This window comes from Callospermophilus lateralis, chromosome 7 (genome assembly GCF_048772815.1).
Source record: "Callospermophilus lateralis isolate mCalLat2 chromosome 7, mCalLat2.hap1, whole genome shotgun sequence".
Lineage (NCBI taxonomy): Eukaryota > Metazoa > Chordata > Mammalia > Rodentia > Sciuridae > Callospermophilus > Callospermophilus lateralis.
In genome coordinates this window covers 100,117,082-100,132,352 of record NC_135311.1, presented here as the reverse complement: position 1 = coordinate 100,132,352, position 15,271 = coordinate 100,117,082, and the positions used below count along the sequence as shown (strand labels likewise).

The following is a 15,271-nucleotide window of genomic DNA, read 5'->3' as shown; positions in this document are numbered from 1 at the left end:
CAAGTTCAGCATTAAAAATAAAATCGCCAGCTAGATCAAGTGGTTCTTTAATGATACTTCTTGTCAGCAAGAAAGATGATCCCAAGAATGAACAAAAATAGCCTCTGTTCAACAGCTGTGATATTTATAATTTATAAAGGGTGATCATGTCTCCTTAGATTATCTTGGGGTGTACACTGGAATGAGTGTCATTTGTGTATTTTGCACTTCTCAGAAAACAAAGTTTTTTTTTTTCATCCTGTTATTCTGATTAATACATTTCTCTTTGCATATAAACAGTGTGATATGAGACTTCATATTTGAGGAATGTGACCTTGAAACTCTATTGGCATGCATAGTCTTATAAATGTTTGACTAATCCTTAATAATTAATATCCCAAACAAGAAAATTTAATTCCCAAAGTAGGAAATAATCATTTTTCGCTGTTTTAAGAGTTTGCTTTTTTCATCGACAAAAATTGTAAATATTTATGGTGTACAACATATTGTTTTGAAATATATGTATGTTGGGGAATGGCTAAATGGAGCTCATTAACATTCATTAGCTCAGATATTTATCTTTTTTATTTTGAAGTGAGAGGCAATTTTCAGGCACTGAAAGAGGAAAAAGGGAAGCAAAGGTGGGAGTCAGGAAGTGGGTAAGAGATTAATGACATCATCGAATTCTGCCAGTCTTTAATACTCTTTTGGGCATCATGTTTGTTTGTTTTTGGTATCGGGGATAGAACCCAGGGCATTTAACCACTATATCACGTCCCCAGCCATTTTTTTTTTTTTTAAATACTTTATCTAGAGACAGAGTCTCGCTGAGTTGCATAAGGGTATTTCTAAATTGCAGAAGCTGGGTTTGAAATCGCGATCCTCCTGCCTCAGTTTCCGGAGCTCCTGGGATTACAGGCGTGCGCCACCATGCCCGGCTGGGCATCATATTTCTAATTTCCTCTCAGCATTTTTTTTACTTCTTCCTTTATTATATATTTTTTTTCTTGAGACGGGGTTAGTTGGAACCCGGAGGTCAGAGGGTGGATTGGTGTGTGTAAACCGGTTCTGGGAGGGTGGTGGGAGGATGTGGAGAGAAACGCGTTCCTTGGTGGTGGAGGATTTGGGGCCTTTGCATTGCACTTGTTCCTCACAACTCCTTTGTCCTGTATGCATTTTGCTTTTATCTGCATTGCTTTGAGCTTCCCTTTCCTTCTTGTGCAGCTCTATCACATAGTATTTCTATACTACCTATTTATACAAACGTGTGCCAAAATACGCTCCAGCAAGTCCTGCAACTGTGATGTTGGGAAACTTTATTCAAGTCGAACCTGAGAGCGCAGGAGGAAAGGGTTTCTTCCATGCACAGGGCAAAATGCGAATGAATGAATAAGCAGAGGACAAGTGAAGGCGAGCGCGGTCCTGGGTTCTGCGTGCCACCACCACCAGTACCAAGCACCCTTCGCCTCCGCAGCTGTCCGCCGACCGCGCTCGGATCAAGCCCTTACCGCGCCTCCATCCTCGACTTCCCGCGGGCGCACGTTTCAGTTTTACGACCCCTTGCTCCCAGAGTCGGGCGCGTCTCCTCTTGTGTCTACATCTCCTACCAGTCCCAGAGACCCTCCCGACCCAGCCCGCTCTGGGATACCCGGGTTCCCGACAGCCCGCGGCCCCGCCCCTCCGGCCTCGGCGCACCTGGCTCGGCCCCGCCCGCGCGCACTCGTTCCCGGTCCGCGTCACCGCCGAGTCGCCGTGGACGCGCCTCACGCGAGGGCGCCGCTCATCCCGCGCCCCGCCCGCCCGCCCGCCAGCGGCGTCGCCCGCGGCCGGCCGCCTGCGCCCCGTCGCCCCACCAGTCCCGCGCCCGCGGCCCGCCCCCGTCCCGCTGCACTGTGGGTAGGCGGTGGCGGCGTCCGCGCGGAGGCCGGGCGGCGAAGCGAGGCCGCGCGCCGAAGATGGCTGAGAAGCAGAAGCACGACGGGCGGGTGAAGATCGGGCACTACGTGCTGGGGGACACGCTGGGCGTCGGCACCTTCGGCAAAGTGAAGAGTTGAGTGCGCGCCGAGGCCGGGCGGGCGGGCGGCAGGTGGAGCGGCCGCGCGGAGCCCCGGGCTGCGGGCGGGGCGCGGGCGTCCAGGGCTCCAGGTGTTGCGCTCGCCCGCCTCTGCGGGGGCCGGGGCCGGGCACCTTGCGCCTTTCGGCGCCTCCGCGTCCTCCTCTGCAGAACTCGGAGACTGGGGACCGGGTCGGCGCGGTGCCTCGGGCGCGCGGCCAGAGGGAAGGGTTGGGGATAATGCACGCTACCGAGGGATGGGCGAGTCGCCGTTGCGCGCCGGGGGCTCTGGTTTGCGTTATGTGAGGTCCTGTCTTACCTCCCAGCGGCTTGGTCCAGATGTTAGCCTCACCTTAAAGGCGAGAGAACCGGGACCCCAGGAGGTTCAGTGACACGCCCAAGGTCAAGAGCAGTTGGCAGATCCAGGATGAGGTTAAGATGTCCTCCAATTCTGGCCTTGCAGGGAGGTCCCTGCCTTCTCCGGATTCTTTCGTGTGCCAGCACGCTCGGTTGGTGGAGCTGACCGTTTTGGGGGCCGAGCCAGGGACCAGGAGGTAGTAGTGGGCTTTCTGCTGGGTGTGTGAAATGCTGAAATGCAGCCGGCGTGGGCCGGGGGTTAGTTGGAACTCGGAGGTCAGAGGGTGGATTCGTGTGTGTAAAACGGTTCTGGGAGGCTGGTGGGAGGTCGGGGAGAGAAACACGTTCCTTGGTGGTGGAGGATTTGGGGCTGAGGAAAGCAGAACTGCTAAGGCTTATGCTACTGAGGTCTGTTTTCTTGGAGCTGGGATCCTATTTTGGGTGTAGAAAAACACACTTGCTTTTGAAATGTTATACAGCTCTTCTTACTAGTTAAGTATTAAACTTTCCTCTGTTATTTGTTAATAAGTCACATGGGATTTAATTAACCTGCCCTCTCTCCAAAACTAGAGCTTGCTTATTAAAAATACTCTGTTGTAAATCCAGAATAATAAAGTGAAGCATTGGCTTTTTATTTTTTTGCTGAATAAGTGCTGGGTAGGCTGGCTACAGATTCTATTCTGAGTTCTTATAAAATTCACATTTTAACCTCACTTGAAGACTCTTATTCATTCCAGTGGCAAGGATCGGTGCCTGTTGTCTTCCACATGTGTGATACCCACTCATTTGATCAAAAACAAAAAAATAAACAACAAAAAAACCCCACTTATTGCAAGCATTTACAGCATGATAGACACCAGTCCAGGCAATGGGAATACAGCAAGGAACAAAATCGTATCTTACATGGAGGGTACTTTCATGTAAGGTAGAGTAAGACAAGTAATACATATTTAGAATATGTAAATAATACATATTAGAATATTATGTAAATTTTATGTTTCACACTATTGAGAAAAGTGAATCAGGGAAGGGAGGATGGGGAGTTTTGTGAGGTTGGCAGTTTTCAATAAGGTGGTCAGGCAAGGCCTCACAGACTACATGGTTTTTGTTTAAAGACCTAAAAAGTTTTTAAAATTCTTTGAAGTTTTGGAAGGCTGTGAAGTCCTGGATTACTTTTGAAAGATCTTATAAGCAGAATGGATAATTAGTATATATTTAGAATGAATCTAGGAAGAGCCAGGGATTGGGTTAGAGATTGGATTAGTGCCTGTTATGTTACTTGTCATTTAATATCATTGCCGAGGATAGTTGTGTTATGACATAGAATTACTCAAGCTAAAACAGTCATTTGGACATGTATACTCATGAAGTTACATAACTTAATCGCACATCCTTTCAAATGGTGTTAAAACTCTTTTGTTTGTCTTTTAAAATTCTACTACTACTGTAATCTAATCTGCATGCAGAGTAGAATACCCATCAGAACAGTCAGCCATTGTAAAGGACATCATTGAGCTGCTTCCAGGTACTGGGGCTTCTTAAAATGTGATCTTGAGGGAACTTGAATTTATGAGAAATGTTTTTCCTGGAGAGCCCCTGTTGAGTTGGAAGTTGTTTTCCTAAACATTGTGTTAGATTTTCTTTAAAAAGATATTGTGGCTTCTGACTGTAATCAATGTAGTAGTTTTTTGAATTTTGAATTTTAAATTGTAGAAATTGCTGCAGCCTAAAGTTATTAATTTAATTCAAGGGCAGGTGAAACAAAAGCACATGCATTTTTTTTAAACAGCCTTATTGATATGTGTGTGTGTGTGTGTGTGTGTGTGTGTGTGTGTATATATATATTATTTTTTTTTTTAATAAAATTTACCCATTCTAAGTACAGAGTTCAACATTTTTGGGTAATTTTACCAGATGCTGCAACCATCATTGTCGATCAGTTGTAGAACATTATAGAACAGCACAGTAAGATCCCTTATATACACTTACAGTTAATCTCATTCCTACTCTTAGCCACAGGAAACTTATTCTGTTTTCTGTCTGTGTAAATTTGCTTTTTCTGGATTCTTATAATTGGGGTTATTCAATATGGAGTCTCATTTGTAGCTTCTTTATCAGTTCTTGGGTGACATGTCATTAGTTTTTTCCTTTTTATTGTTGAATAGTATTCTGTTTAATGGATATGCCATATCTTGTCCATATATACACCAGTTGACAATGGATATTGTTTTAAGTTGTGGGCTATTACAAGTAATGCTACCATGAATATTAACATGGAAGCCTGTATGTGGACACTTTTTCTTATACCTAGAAGTAGAATTGGTGGGTTATATCTTAGTTTTATGTTTAATTTTTTTAGACCCTGCCAAACTTTTCTAGAATGGTTATACCATTTTATAGTCCCACCAACAATGTATTAGAGTTCTCTTTTCTTCATATCTTTGGTTGTGAGATGGTCCTAGTGAGTATGAAATGGTATGTCATTGAGGCTTTAATTTTACAGTTTCCCAGTGAGTGATGTTGTTGAACATATTTTCATGTACTCATTCATAATATCTTCTTTGGTGAAATGTCTGTGTATATCTTTGCTCATTTTTTTTTTGATTGGGTTGTGCTATGGTTGAATATTATTTGCCTCCTCTGAAACTCTGTTAAAATCTGATTCCCAGTTTAACTGAATTGAGAGGTAATCTTCACTAGATAATTAGATCATTAAGAGGAATTAATTAATGCCTTTCTCTTGAGCATGGGGCTGCCTTTGGATTTTGTCTCTTTCCCATTTGCTTGTTTGCCCTTCTGATTTTCTGCTTTGAGATGAAGCAGTATGAGATTCTCACCAGAAACTGGCAGATGCTGATACCATACTTTAGATTTCCCAGCCACTAGCCAAAATAAACTTTTCATTATAAATTATTCAGTCTCAGGTATTCTGTTATAGCAACCAAAAAATGAAATAAGACAGGTTGTTTGTCATAAGTTGAATTGAAATAATTAAAAAAAATTCTAGATACAAATTTTTATTGGACATGTTTTGTACATAATTCCTCTCAGTCTTTTGTTTAAAGGTTTTTTTCATTTTTTAATGGCGTCTTTTGAAGTATAAAAGTTATGCATTTTCATGAGGTCCAATTTATTAATTTCTTTATGAACATGCTTTTAGTGTCATAGTTAAGACATCTTTGCTTAGCCCAAGATCTCAAAGATTTATGGTTAGTTATGTTTTGTCGTAAATATTTTATTGTTTTAGTTTTTAAGAACCTTTTGAAGTTAATTCTTCCGTCTGACGCGAGATGAAGTTAAATGCCAACTTTTTTCCATGTGTATATTCAGTTGTTCCAGCACCTTTTGTTGAAAGCACATGTATTTTTAATTGTTATAGATTTAGATTTTGTTAAATCAATTTCTACTAAAAACCTTAACAGTAGATGATTTAATTTTATGTGGCTTTAAAAACATGGAAATAGAGGAGAGTGGAGCATTTTATGTGCTGTCTTAACTGATATGCTAATTGAAAATTTAACTTCAGTTGAATGTACCAATTTATGGACCAAAGTTAGGCATAATAATGAAAGATTGAAAATGGCATAGTTCTTACTTATTAGCACTAGATTCAGCTTATTTTTAAGGAGTGTATGCTTGATAGATTGGTAAAGCCTTATTTTAAATGTTTAAGTTGATTTTTTTCTTCATTGGGCTATTGTATTGATAGGTTTCATATAATGAAAACATTATATAGATTGAAAATGATGCTTCTTATTTAAAATTTTCCCCCTAAATTTATGTTTTCATTTTATCTGGGTACCATAGAATTGCTCTTTAGAAGTCTTATGGTTAGACTTGTTTGGTTCTCACCTGTTATGGTCTGGATATGAGGTGTCCTCCAAAAACTCCTGGTAGCGCAGTAATATTCAGAGGTGAAATGATTAGATTATGCGAACTGTAAATAGTTAGTCCATTTTAGTTTGAATGGACTAGCTGGCTGGTAACTGGAAGCAGGTGGAGCGTGACAGAGTTGGACCACTGATGGTGTGCCCTCGTAGGGTGCATCTTCCCTGAGGCCCCTTCCTCTCTCTCTCTGCTTCCTGGCCACCATGGGTTGCGTAGGTTTCTTTCACCATGACCTTCCTCCATGATGCTGTGCCTCACCTTGGGCCTAGAACAATGGAGTCAGCTGACCATGGACTGAACCTCTGAAACCATAAACACATAAAAACCTTTTCTTCCTCTAAGTTGTTCTTACCAGGTGTTTAACTTTCATAGCAATGAAAAACTGATTAACACATAACCCAATTTAACTAAAGGTAATAGAAATTCTAGAACAATAGATCTGTTGTTTGTGTTATAAAAAGACTGGTTAAAGAAAAAAATTACATTTATAATGTCAGTTATTTTAAAAGAAGCTTGCATTTTTGCAAGGTAAGAATTGAGAGGTGTGGTTTATGATTATTCTTCATCAGAATTGGTCATCAAAAGATACATTGAAACCATGTTAGTCTCTTTACATCCAGAAAAGAAAAGTCTTCTGGAGGAAATTAGATTTTGTTTTTCATATAGTTACGTGAATGAGCCACAGATTTGACTTTTAGTAGGTATTTAGAAATTATCCAGTTATTTTTGAGATAACAGGAAGGATTAACAAATGGGAAATATGAGCTTTTTATTTATTTGTTCTTCACAAGCAGCATTACCTTTTATGAAAATATCCAGTCCTGAATGATAAATTGAATTTTGGAAAATTTATCTGCTTAGTTAGTGTAACTAAGAATTATGTCTTTGGTAGTTAGGTTTTTTTCCTGAGAGTTGTTTTTGACTCCCATGTTAGTGTAAAAGTCCCTGAATAGTTTAATCTCTCTGGCTCTTGTGGTCTTCCTCTTCTAAAGGGAAAATTAAAACACACAATGTGTGAGAACCCTTAAGCTTCATCGTTGTAATTTTTTTTTTTGTTTTTTAAGATTGAGTATTAAAAAATGGATGTATTTAGTTGTTCATCTTGAGTTAATGGAAATTTGAATTACTGAAGACCAGAGCTGAAATGCAGTTGTAATGTAGAAAGAAAGGGAGAGGAAGCACATTTGTAACACTTTAGTGGTAAAAGTTACAGGTTAAGATTTTACTATATAATCACAGCTTTAAATGCACATGATTTTATATTATTTCCTGGAGTAATCCTCTGAATTCAGTATTATTTCCATTTAACATGAAGGAATTAAGAATCAGACACTTTGAGTAACTTACCCAAGTTCACTGTGCTAGTATCAAATTCAGGGTGTTTAGAAATATCATCGATTCTGATACCAACATTGGACAGCTGTGATAATCTGCCCCTATTTTTTGGTTGCCTGGACTTAAGAAAGTTCTTAATGATTACTTATTTGTACCATATTCATTTATTAATGTTTATATTAAAACAGTGTCCTTTTTTAAAAAAAAAACTTTATTTATTTATTTATTTATTTATTTATTTATTTTTATGTGGTGCTCTGTATGGATTCCAGGGCCTCGCACGTGCTAGATGAACGCTCTACCACTCAGCTACAACTTCAGCCCAACAGTGTCCTTTTTGACTAAGTCATGTAGTCATACTTTGGGATCTATGAGAGATTGGTTCTCTTACATGAAATGGCACAGTATTCGTATGTAACCTATGCACATCTTCTTGTATGTTTTAATCACCTCTAGATTATTGGTATACCTAATACCATGCAAATGCTGTGTAAGTACTTGTTATATTGTTTAGGGAATAATGATAAGAAAAAAAGTGTGTACATTTTTAGTACAACTGTAATATTTATTTTTCCTAAATATTTTTGTATCATGGTTGGTTGGATCCAGGGATGCCAAGAGCCAACTGTACCATGTATGTAGTACCTGAATAATAAGTTCAGTTAGATCTCTCAAACAATTAGTTAATGGAATGATGTTATTTAGATTTTTTCTGTTTTATATGATTTTGACTTAAGTAATTTTGCCTTAAATTTCTGATTGAATTTTGTTCATTTTATGTAATCGGTTGATTGACTTTCAAAGGTATTTTTCAGAAGAAACAATGTATATAGAGATTCAGGGTAGGTCCACAAAAGGCAAGGTGATGCTGTGTATGGTCTCTATAGCACAGAGAGCTTTTGATTTGGAAAACCAGTTGTGGAACAGTAGCAGTGTCATGAGCCAGCTGTAGAGTTTGGTTAGATGAGCTAACCAAACTTGATCTATGGGAAAGGATATTTAATACCACATGTTCTCTTAACATAGCTGTGAGAAGTACATGAGAAAATGAATGTACGTGAAAAGGGTTTCAGAAGTACTTTGGGCCCATTATTTACTTAAATCCATAATTAGCTGAACTGTGAGGATAATCTGTGATCTAGTTCTGAGACTAGAAATTTATTTGATGAGGTGGAAGAAGAATTTACTATCTGTTTAGTTTTCCCAAGTCATCCACCCCCCCCACCTTTTTGTGAATGAATATTTTCAGAACCTCTTAATTCTGCAGACCCTGCTCACTATTCACCTCTTCTACACATCACTCCTAAGGCAGGTGTACAAACACATAATGAATTTAAATACATAACATATATAAACATAATATGCATATATTCCAAATCCAGTGGCAGTGATCACAAACTGTTGGAGGAAGGAGGCAAAAGCTGGGAAGGGAGGCAAGAACTATGAGTAGCCCATGGCAGTTTCCATGTGTACATCATTTTAAAGGCATTTGAACTAAAATCAGAATAAATAAGGTAACTTTTTTTTTTGAAAGCATGGAGAATATCCTCTGATCTAAAAATGCCTTTCATCCAAATTTTCCCTTAATGTAGGTATATGCATTAGAAAGGGTTTATAGTTTGTTCCTGTGTTGATGTGATTACTTCAATTCTTGGACTTGCTCCCTTCACAGCACCACTCTGTCTCACTTGGTTGTTGTTTTTTTTTTTCTTTTTGTAGCAGCATGCCAAAGTGTTCACTTATCTTGTAGTTCATGCCAGTTTTTCTGAATGCATTTGGTACTGCTTTGTAATGATAATACTTCCTCATTTACCCTTCTAAGATTCCTGTGGTATCCTTGAATAGGGAAAATGCTTTGTAGAGAAATTAAATTTTGAAGCCAAGCATATAATTTAATTTGACCTAGTGGGAAGATTTAATCTCAAATCCTTTAGTAGAAAATTAGTAAGTGGGTCACCTAAGACCCCACACAACAGTTACTATTATGGCATTATGTAAAAATGTGGATATGTAACCGATGTGATTCTGCAATCTTTGTAATGTTTTGAATAACCAATAAAAAAATAATAAATAAAAAAATTAAAAAAATGAAAACAAATCTATCTAGCATATTTATTAGATACAGATAAAAAAGAAATTTTTGGAATAAGGTTTGTATTTTTATTTATTCTTTAAGTGACTTAAATGTACACGCAAAGCAATGTGTTTATTTTGAAATGCAGTGAACCATTTTATTTTTAGTGTGGTGTTGTTAAGGAAAGAATTTCAGGCAGTTTTTAATCTCTGCTAATAATAGAAACCTTCTTCATCCCTTCAAGGGAACAGTATTCTTTCTTAAGTGGTGTCTTATTTTTAACAGTGTTTGCCTCTGATAAATTTTCACTATATTTTCTTTGAATGATACCTTTGTTTTTAAAGAATTAATAACTTTAAATCTATCCTTAAATTTTTTAAAACAGCTTTTTATCTGATTAAAGAAAATTCAGCAAATCTTGGTATATCTCGTATTCTGAATGTTAATGTACTAATTTATGGAAGTATTTTGTTTCGTCAGAATTCTTTTTCTTTATGAGTTTACATACTATTAAAAACATGGGGAAGAATATTCTCATTCAACATCTTTGAGGTTCCAAATTATAAATTTGTTATAAGGCAGTGAATTTGGTTGTCATACCTAAAAATAATGTAATTAAAATTTTATAAATAGAAATTTATTTTCCTTGGCCAATAGCATAAGTATTTAATGTTTTCATTTAATTTTAAAATGTTTTATTTGATACTCTATGACATTTCAAAACTGATTTCAGTTCTTCCAGCCTTAGTAGAATAATTCAACCAGTATATTTTAAACATTAGCTGTGTTTGTTGGATTTTTCTTTTATATTTATTTTTTAGTTGTAGTTGAACACAATACCTTTATTTATTTATTTATTTATTTTTATGTGCTGCTGAGGATTGATTCCAGGGCCTCGCATGTGCTAGGTGAGTGCTCTATCACTGAGCCACAACCCCAGCCCTGTTTGTTGGATTTTAAGCACAAATGTTTTTACCAATGTTAAGAATGTGGTTAGATATGATGGTGGAATGTGATGGACATTATTATTCAAAGTACATATATGAAGACACAAATTGCTGTGAATATACTTTGTTTACAACCAGAGGTATGAAAAATTGTGCTCTATATGTGTAATAAGAATTGTAATGCATTCTGCTGTCATATATAAATAAAAAATAAAAAAGAATGTGGCAATGCCTACTACAGCACTTTATTTACAAATTTACAATAAAGTGGGAAATATTTGTTAAAAAAGTTGCCTAATTGATTCTTGTGTCACATTTGACATCTTAAGTAAAATTTGATGTTAGTCTGCTTTTTCTCACATTTATACCAGGTCCCTTAATAACCTAATTCAGTGCTCTATGAATTCATAATTAGGTAATATAATAGATACAGTGTATACTGTAAATTTATTTCAGCAAGAAATTTGACTTTTGACTTACAGTAGGTGTGGTAAAGGAATGTGGTCTGGATGGTTGACTGCTCATGAACAACTGTTCCCAGAGATGTGATGTGACATTGTAGAGGGAACTATCTGCCACTGACTGTATTTAAATACATATATAAATGATTTTGACGCGGACTCGGAGCTAATAATTATAGTAAGAATTCCTATCTGGGATGGTAGAAAGCATGATGGAATAATTAATAGACAAATCAAAGTCAGAATTTAAACTTATATGACTGGGCTGGGGTTGTGCCTCAGCAGTAGAGCGCTCGCCTAGCACGTGTGAGGTCCTGGGTCTGATCCTCAGCAACACATGAAAATAAATAAATAAAATAGAGGTATTGTGTCCAACTAGAACTAAAAAATAAATATTTAAAAAAATATGACTGTGGGATTACCAGGTGAAAACCAAGAAAGTGAAATTAAATAGGGACAAGTGTTAAATCTGGCATTCAGATTAAAAACCAAACCAAATCACAAGTGCATAAAAGAATGGAACAGTTGATATTAGTTTCTGAGATGTCGGAGTTTAGGTGGCAACAACCATAGGATTATATACTATGAATGCTTACATGTAAAATTTATTATCATATGTAATATAGATGTGGAGAGGCAATATTAGTTAGGATTGTAGAGGTAGTATAGTTGTGTTATACTTTGAAATAAATCAAATTTTGAATATCAAGTTTAGTTCTTGGCATTGACATTAGGAAAGGAACTCAGAGAATGACTTTTATAATAAGGATGACCCCAAAAGTATGCCATGTGAAGTAGGGTAAAGGAAATGTTTCTCAGTATGAGAAAACATTTTAGATGTGATAGGTGTTTTTAAGGGGCTAAAGTATCGTTGGGAAAAAGGAGTCATCATAATCAATGGTGCTTCAACGGGGACAACTGTGACTGTTGGATGAATGTGTCAAGCAGCAAATTATAACCTAGAATTATGATATTCTGTCTATGAAGGAGATTTGTCTAGATATACCACACCTCAGTGAGATTTCTTTTATTGATACATTTGCTCAGATACTAGGTGGCTGTCTAAAAAGATTTTTACTTCAGAATTTCTAGTGTGCGCGGATGCTTGGCATAGATGATCTGTAAAGCCCTTTTAACCTTTAATACTCTGTTATTCCATGTACATTTTTCCTAGTGTCCTTGATTTCTTTCCTGGCTTTGATTTCTAACTGGTATGAAATCTACTTTCTAGTCAAGAACAAGTAGAAAAGTTAGAGAAAATAAAATCCATTTGAAGGCAGCCAAATCTGTTTGAAGGCAGTGGTGTCATTATTCCCTTGAAAGGAAAAGTACATTGGAATGAGTCTGACATTTTGCTTCACTTGACTTTTCTGTTTGAATTGTTTGTTTATTTGAAAGGGTAATTAATTGTAAAAGAGGCTGAGCAGACAGTAGTGGCTAAAAGACAAAGGAACTAATCAGATTTTTGAGTTCTGGGAGAGAATAGTTAAAGTCAATAGTTTATCTGGGATAGTACTTGGTAATCACTTGGGTTTTTGGTTATAATACTCTAAAGATTAAAATTGTACTTAGAATTAGCTTAATCCTAGACTGGTGAAAATAATCAGCTTTTTGTCTTTTTTTTTCTCTGTGATACATAAGAATGCAAATTTATATCCTCGACTGTAGTAAGTCAAGGATGCATGTTGTAATCTCTGGGGGTAACCATTAAAATCAAACCTAAAGGTCCTAAAGATAATTGAACAAAAACCAAAAATAGTTGATATTCTTTGTTTTATTTTGGAAAGAATTCCCAATCATTTCACAATTCCACTTTAGAAAGAATTTTTTTGAAACTTTATATTTGTTAAATATATTTAATAAGACTCCATGATTCAGTTAGGAGTAATTGTAATTACTTTGTAATTAGGGATACAAAGGAGTATCCTGTTTGAAGACAGGAAAAGAAGCAGAACAAGAACAAGATGTGGAATGAGGCACACAGAAATAGACAAGGAAGGTCAGGAGTTGGAAAGACAGGGGAAAGGAGGGTATGCTTCTTAAAACTTTATGAAGCTTTGAGATCTGTGTTTCTCAAAGTCTTCTGTTCATCTGGAGTGAGGACATCTAAGAAATTTTTTTTTCAGATCTTTTACTTCACTTGAATACTAACCTATTCTCCAGTAGTTTAAAATAATCTCTTCTATACTGGTAAACTATTTTTCTTTCTCAATTTTTCATCTTAAATGATAAAGTAAAAATTACGTTGGTTTTCCTATAGAATCCTAAATTGATTAAGTTTAAAAACTATTTTAAACGTGCAATCTGAAGTTAAATACAACCTATCATGGTTGAAGAAGTTAGGTATAGAACAAGTTACTAAAAAAAAAAAAAAAAAAAAAAAAATCACATCCTCAGACCTTTCCTGATCTATTTAAAATAGTCCCATCTTCCTGCCTCTACCCTGTCAATCTCTCTGCTTTATTTTCTTCATTTATCATCATTCTATAATTATTATGTATATTCTACATCAGAATGGAAATTCTACTTATTTTTTGCATTTGAGGCAATTCTTTGTATATATCAGACACTCAAAATATTTGCTGGAAGAATGAACAGACTAACATGTTAATTTGAATGAATGCACAAACATGTTAAAAAAAAACTACGATAGAAAGGTCTTCAGGGATATATAAGCTGATTCTTTTAATAAACCTTGAATGCATGTATTGTATGATATTATGGGATTTAAGGGTTACCAAAACTTTTTAGTCCTTTCTATTTTCTTGATTTTTAGCAGGTTTTTTTTTTTTTTTTTTTTTGTACTGGGGATTAAACCTAGGGGCACTTAACCACTGAGTCACATCTCCAGCACCTTTTATGTTTTATTTTGAGACAAAGTCTTGCTAAGATCTCACTAAGGGCCTACCTAAGTTGCTAAGGCTGGCTTTGAAGTTGCAATCCTCCTGTCTCAGTCTTCTGAATCCCTGGGATTACAGGCATGTGCCATTTTACCTGGCTTTAAGCAGCTCTTGATGAATAACTTTAGTGTATCTGATCCATCACAAAGGCTACAGTTCTACCCAAACTTTGCTCTTTAGCTGAATACATAGTTCTCCTTATTTGGGTATTCTCAGCTATCTTCCCTCCCTCCTTAGTCTGTCACTACTTAGTCCCTTCCTGTGGCCTCATTTCTCATATCAGATCTAATTCTAAGGATAAGAGGATAGGCATGCAAGTGAGCACTTTAGATATGTTGTAATCAAGAGAAACTGGTAATTGAGAGGTAAAATAGTATGAATGTTGGGCTTGGGCTTTGGAGATAGACACACCATTTTGACACTGATTGTTCTCCAATTCCTAGTATCCTTCTCTGTAAACTGGACATAATGATATTTACCTTATAGAGTTCTGGGAATTAAATAAGATATGTATGCAAAGTGTTTAATGTTGTATTTATTTAGAGAAAAGTCTTTTATTTCCTTGTTAGGACTCTTTTTGAGAATTTTAAAGGATTTCAAGGAAAGTCTGCTTTTTGGAAAAAAACAATGAGACTGTTTTGTTTCACTCTGGGCAAAGAAGAAAGGAGCCTTGTATTGTTTTGGCAGGAGGCTGGTGATGGTAGGAGTCAGAACTTATGTGTATCAGATCACTCCTGACTTCCAGAGTTAAAGCCCTTAATACGAATGAGTAAAGGTTACTGACTTGCGACAAGTCCCAGCTTACTGATACATATGGTATTCCTCTGCTCACATAGCTTAGGAGTTGATATAGTGCCCTCCAAATGTTCTTTGTTAACTCTTATTGTACCCCATATACAAAAAAGTACATGCATTCTAAGTGATCTTATGTAAATCCTTAGTAAAAAATATTCACAAGCTGAACATACCCAGAAAACTATATAATAACATGGAAAATGACCAGTATTTAGAAACCTCCTTATGTCTCTTATCAGTTCTGTTTCTGTCCTCCACTCCCACCAAGGAAACCACTATCCATGGACAATTTCATCTGTTTTTGAACTTTATAGAAATAGAATCATATTTATTTGTGTCCTGCTTCTTTTACCTAAGTTAATGTTTAGGAGATTTAACCCTGTTGTTGCATACTGTTGTAATTTGTTCATTCTCATTGCTATATGGCATTACATTAGACTATAGCATTATTTGCCCTTTTTATCACTAATGAACATTTGGAT

General features: G+C 36.7%; 1 protein-coding gene across 2 annotated transcripts in view; it reads left to right on the top strand.

Annotated features, from left to right (window-relative positions):
* The first annotated feature begins 1,827 nt into the window (after window positions 1-1,827).
* The window catches only part of Prkaa2 (protein kinase AMP-activated catalytic subunit alpha 2), an 86,410-nt gene continuing 72,966 nt past the window's right edge, over window positions 1,828-15,271 (top strand). The window contains exon 1 of one of the 2 annotated variants that reach the window (XM_076860289.2): window positions 1,828-2,028. In XM_076860289.2, the coding sequence (XP_076716404.1) occupies window positions 1,935-2,028 (94 nt within the window). In that variant the 5' untranslated portion in view covers window positions 1,828-1,934. Of the gene's footprint in view, window positions 2,029-2,502; window positions 2,587-15,271 lie in introns of those variants that run through there. The other variant, XM_076860290.2, reaches the window with a different exon arrangement.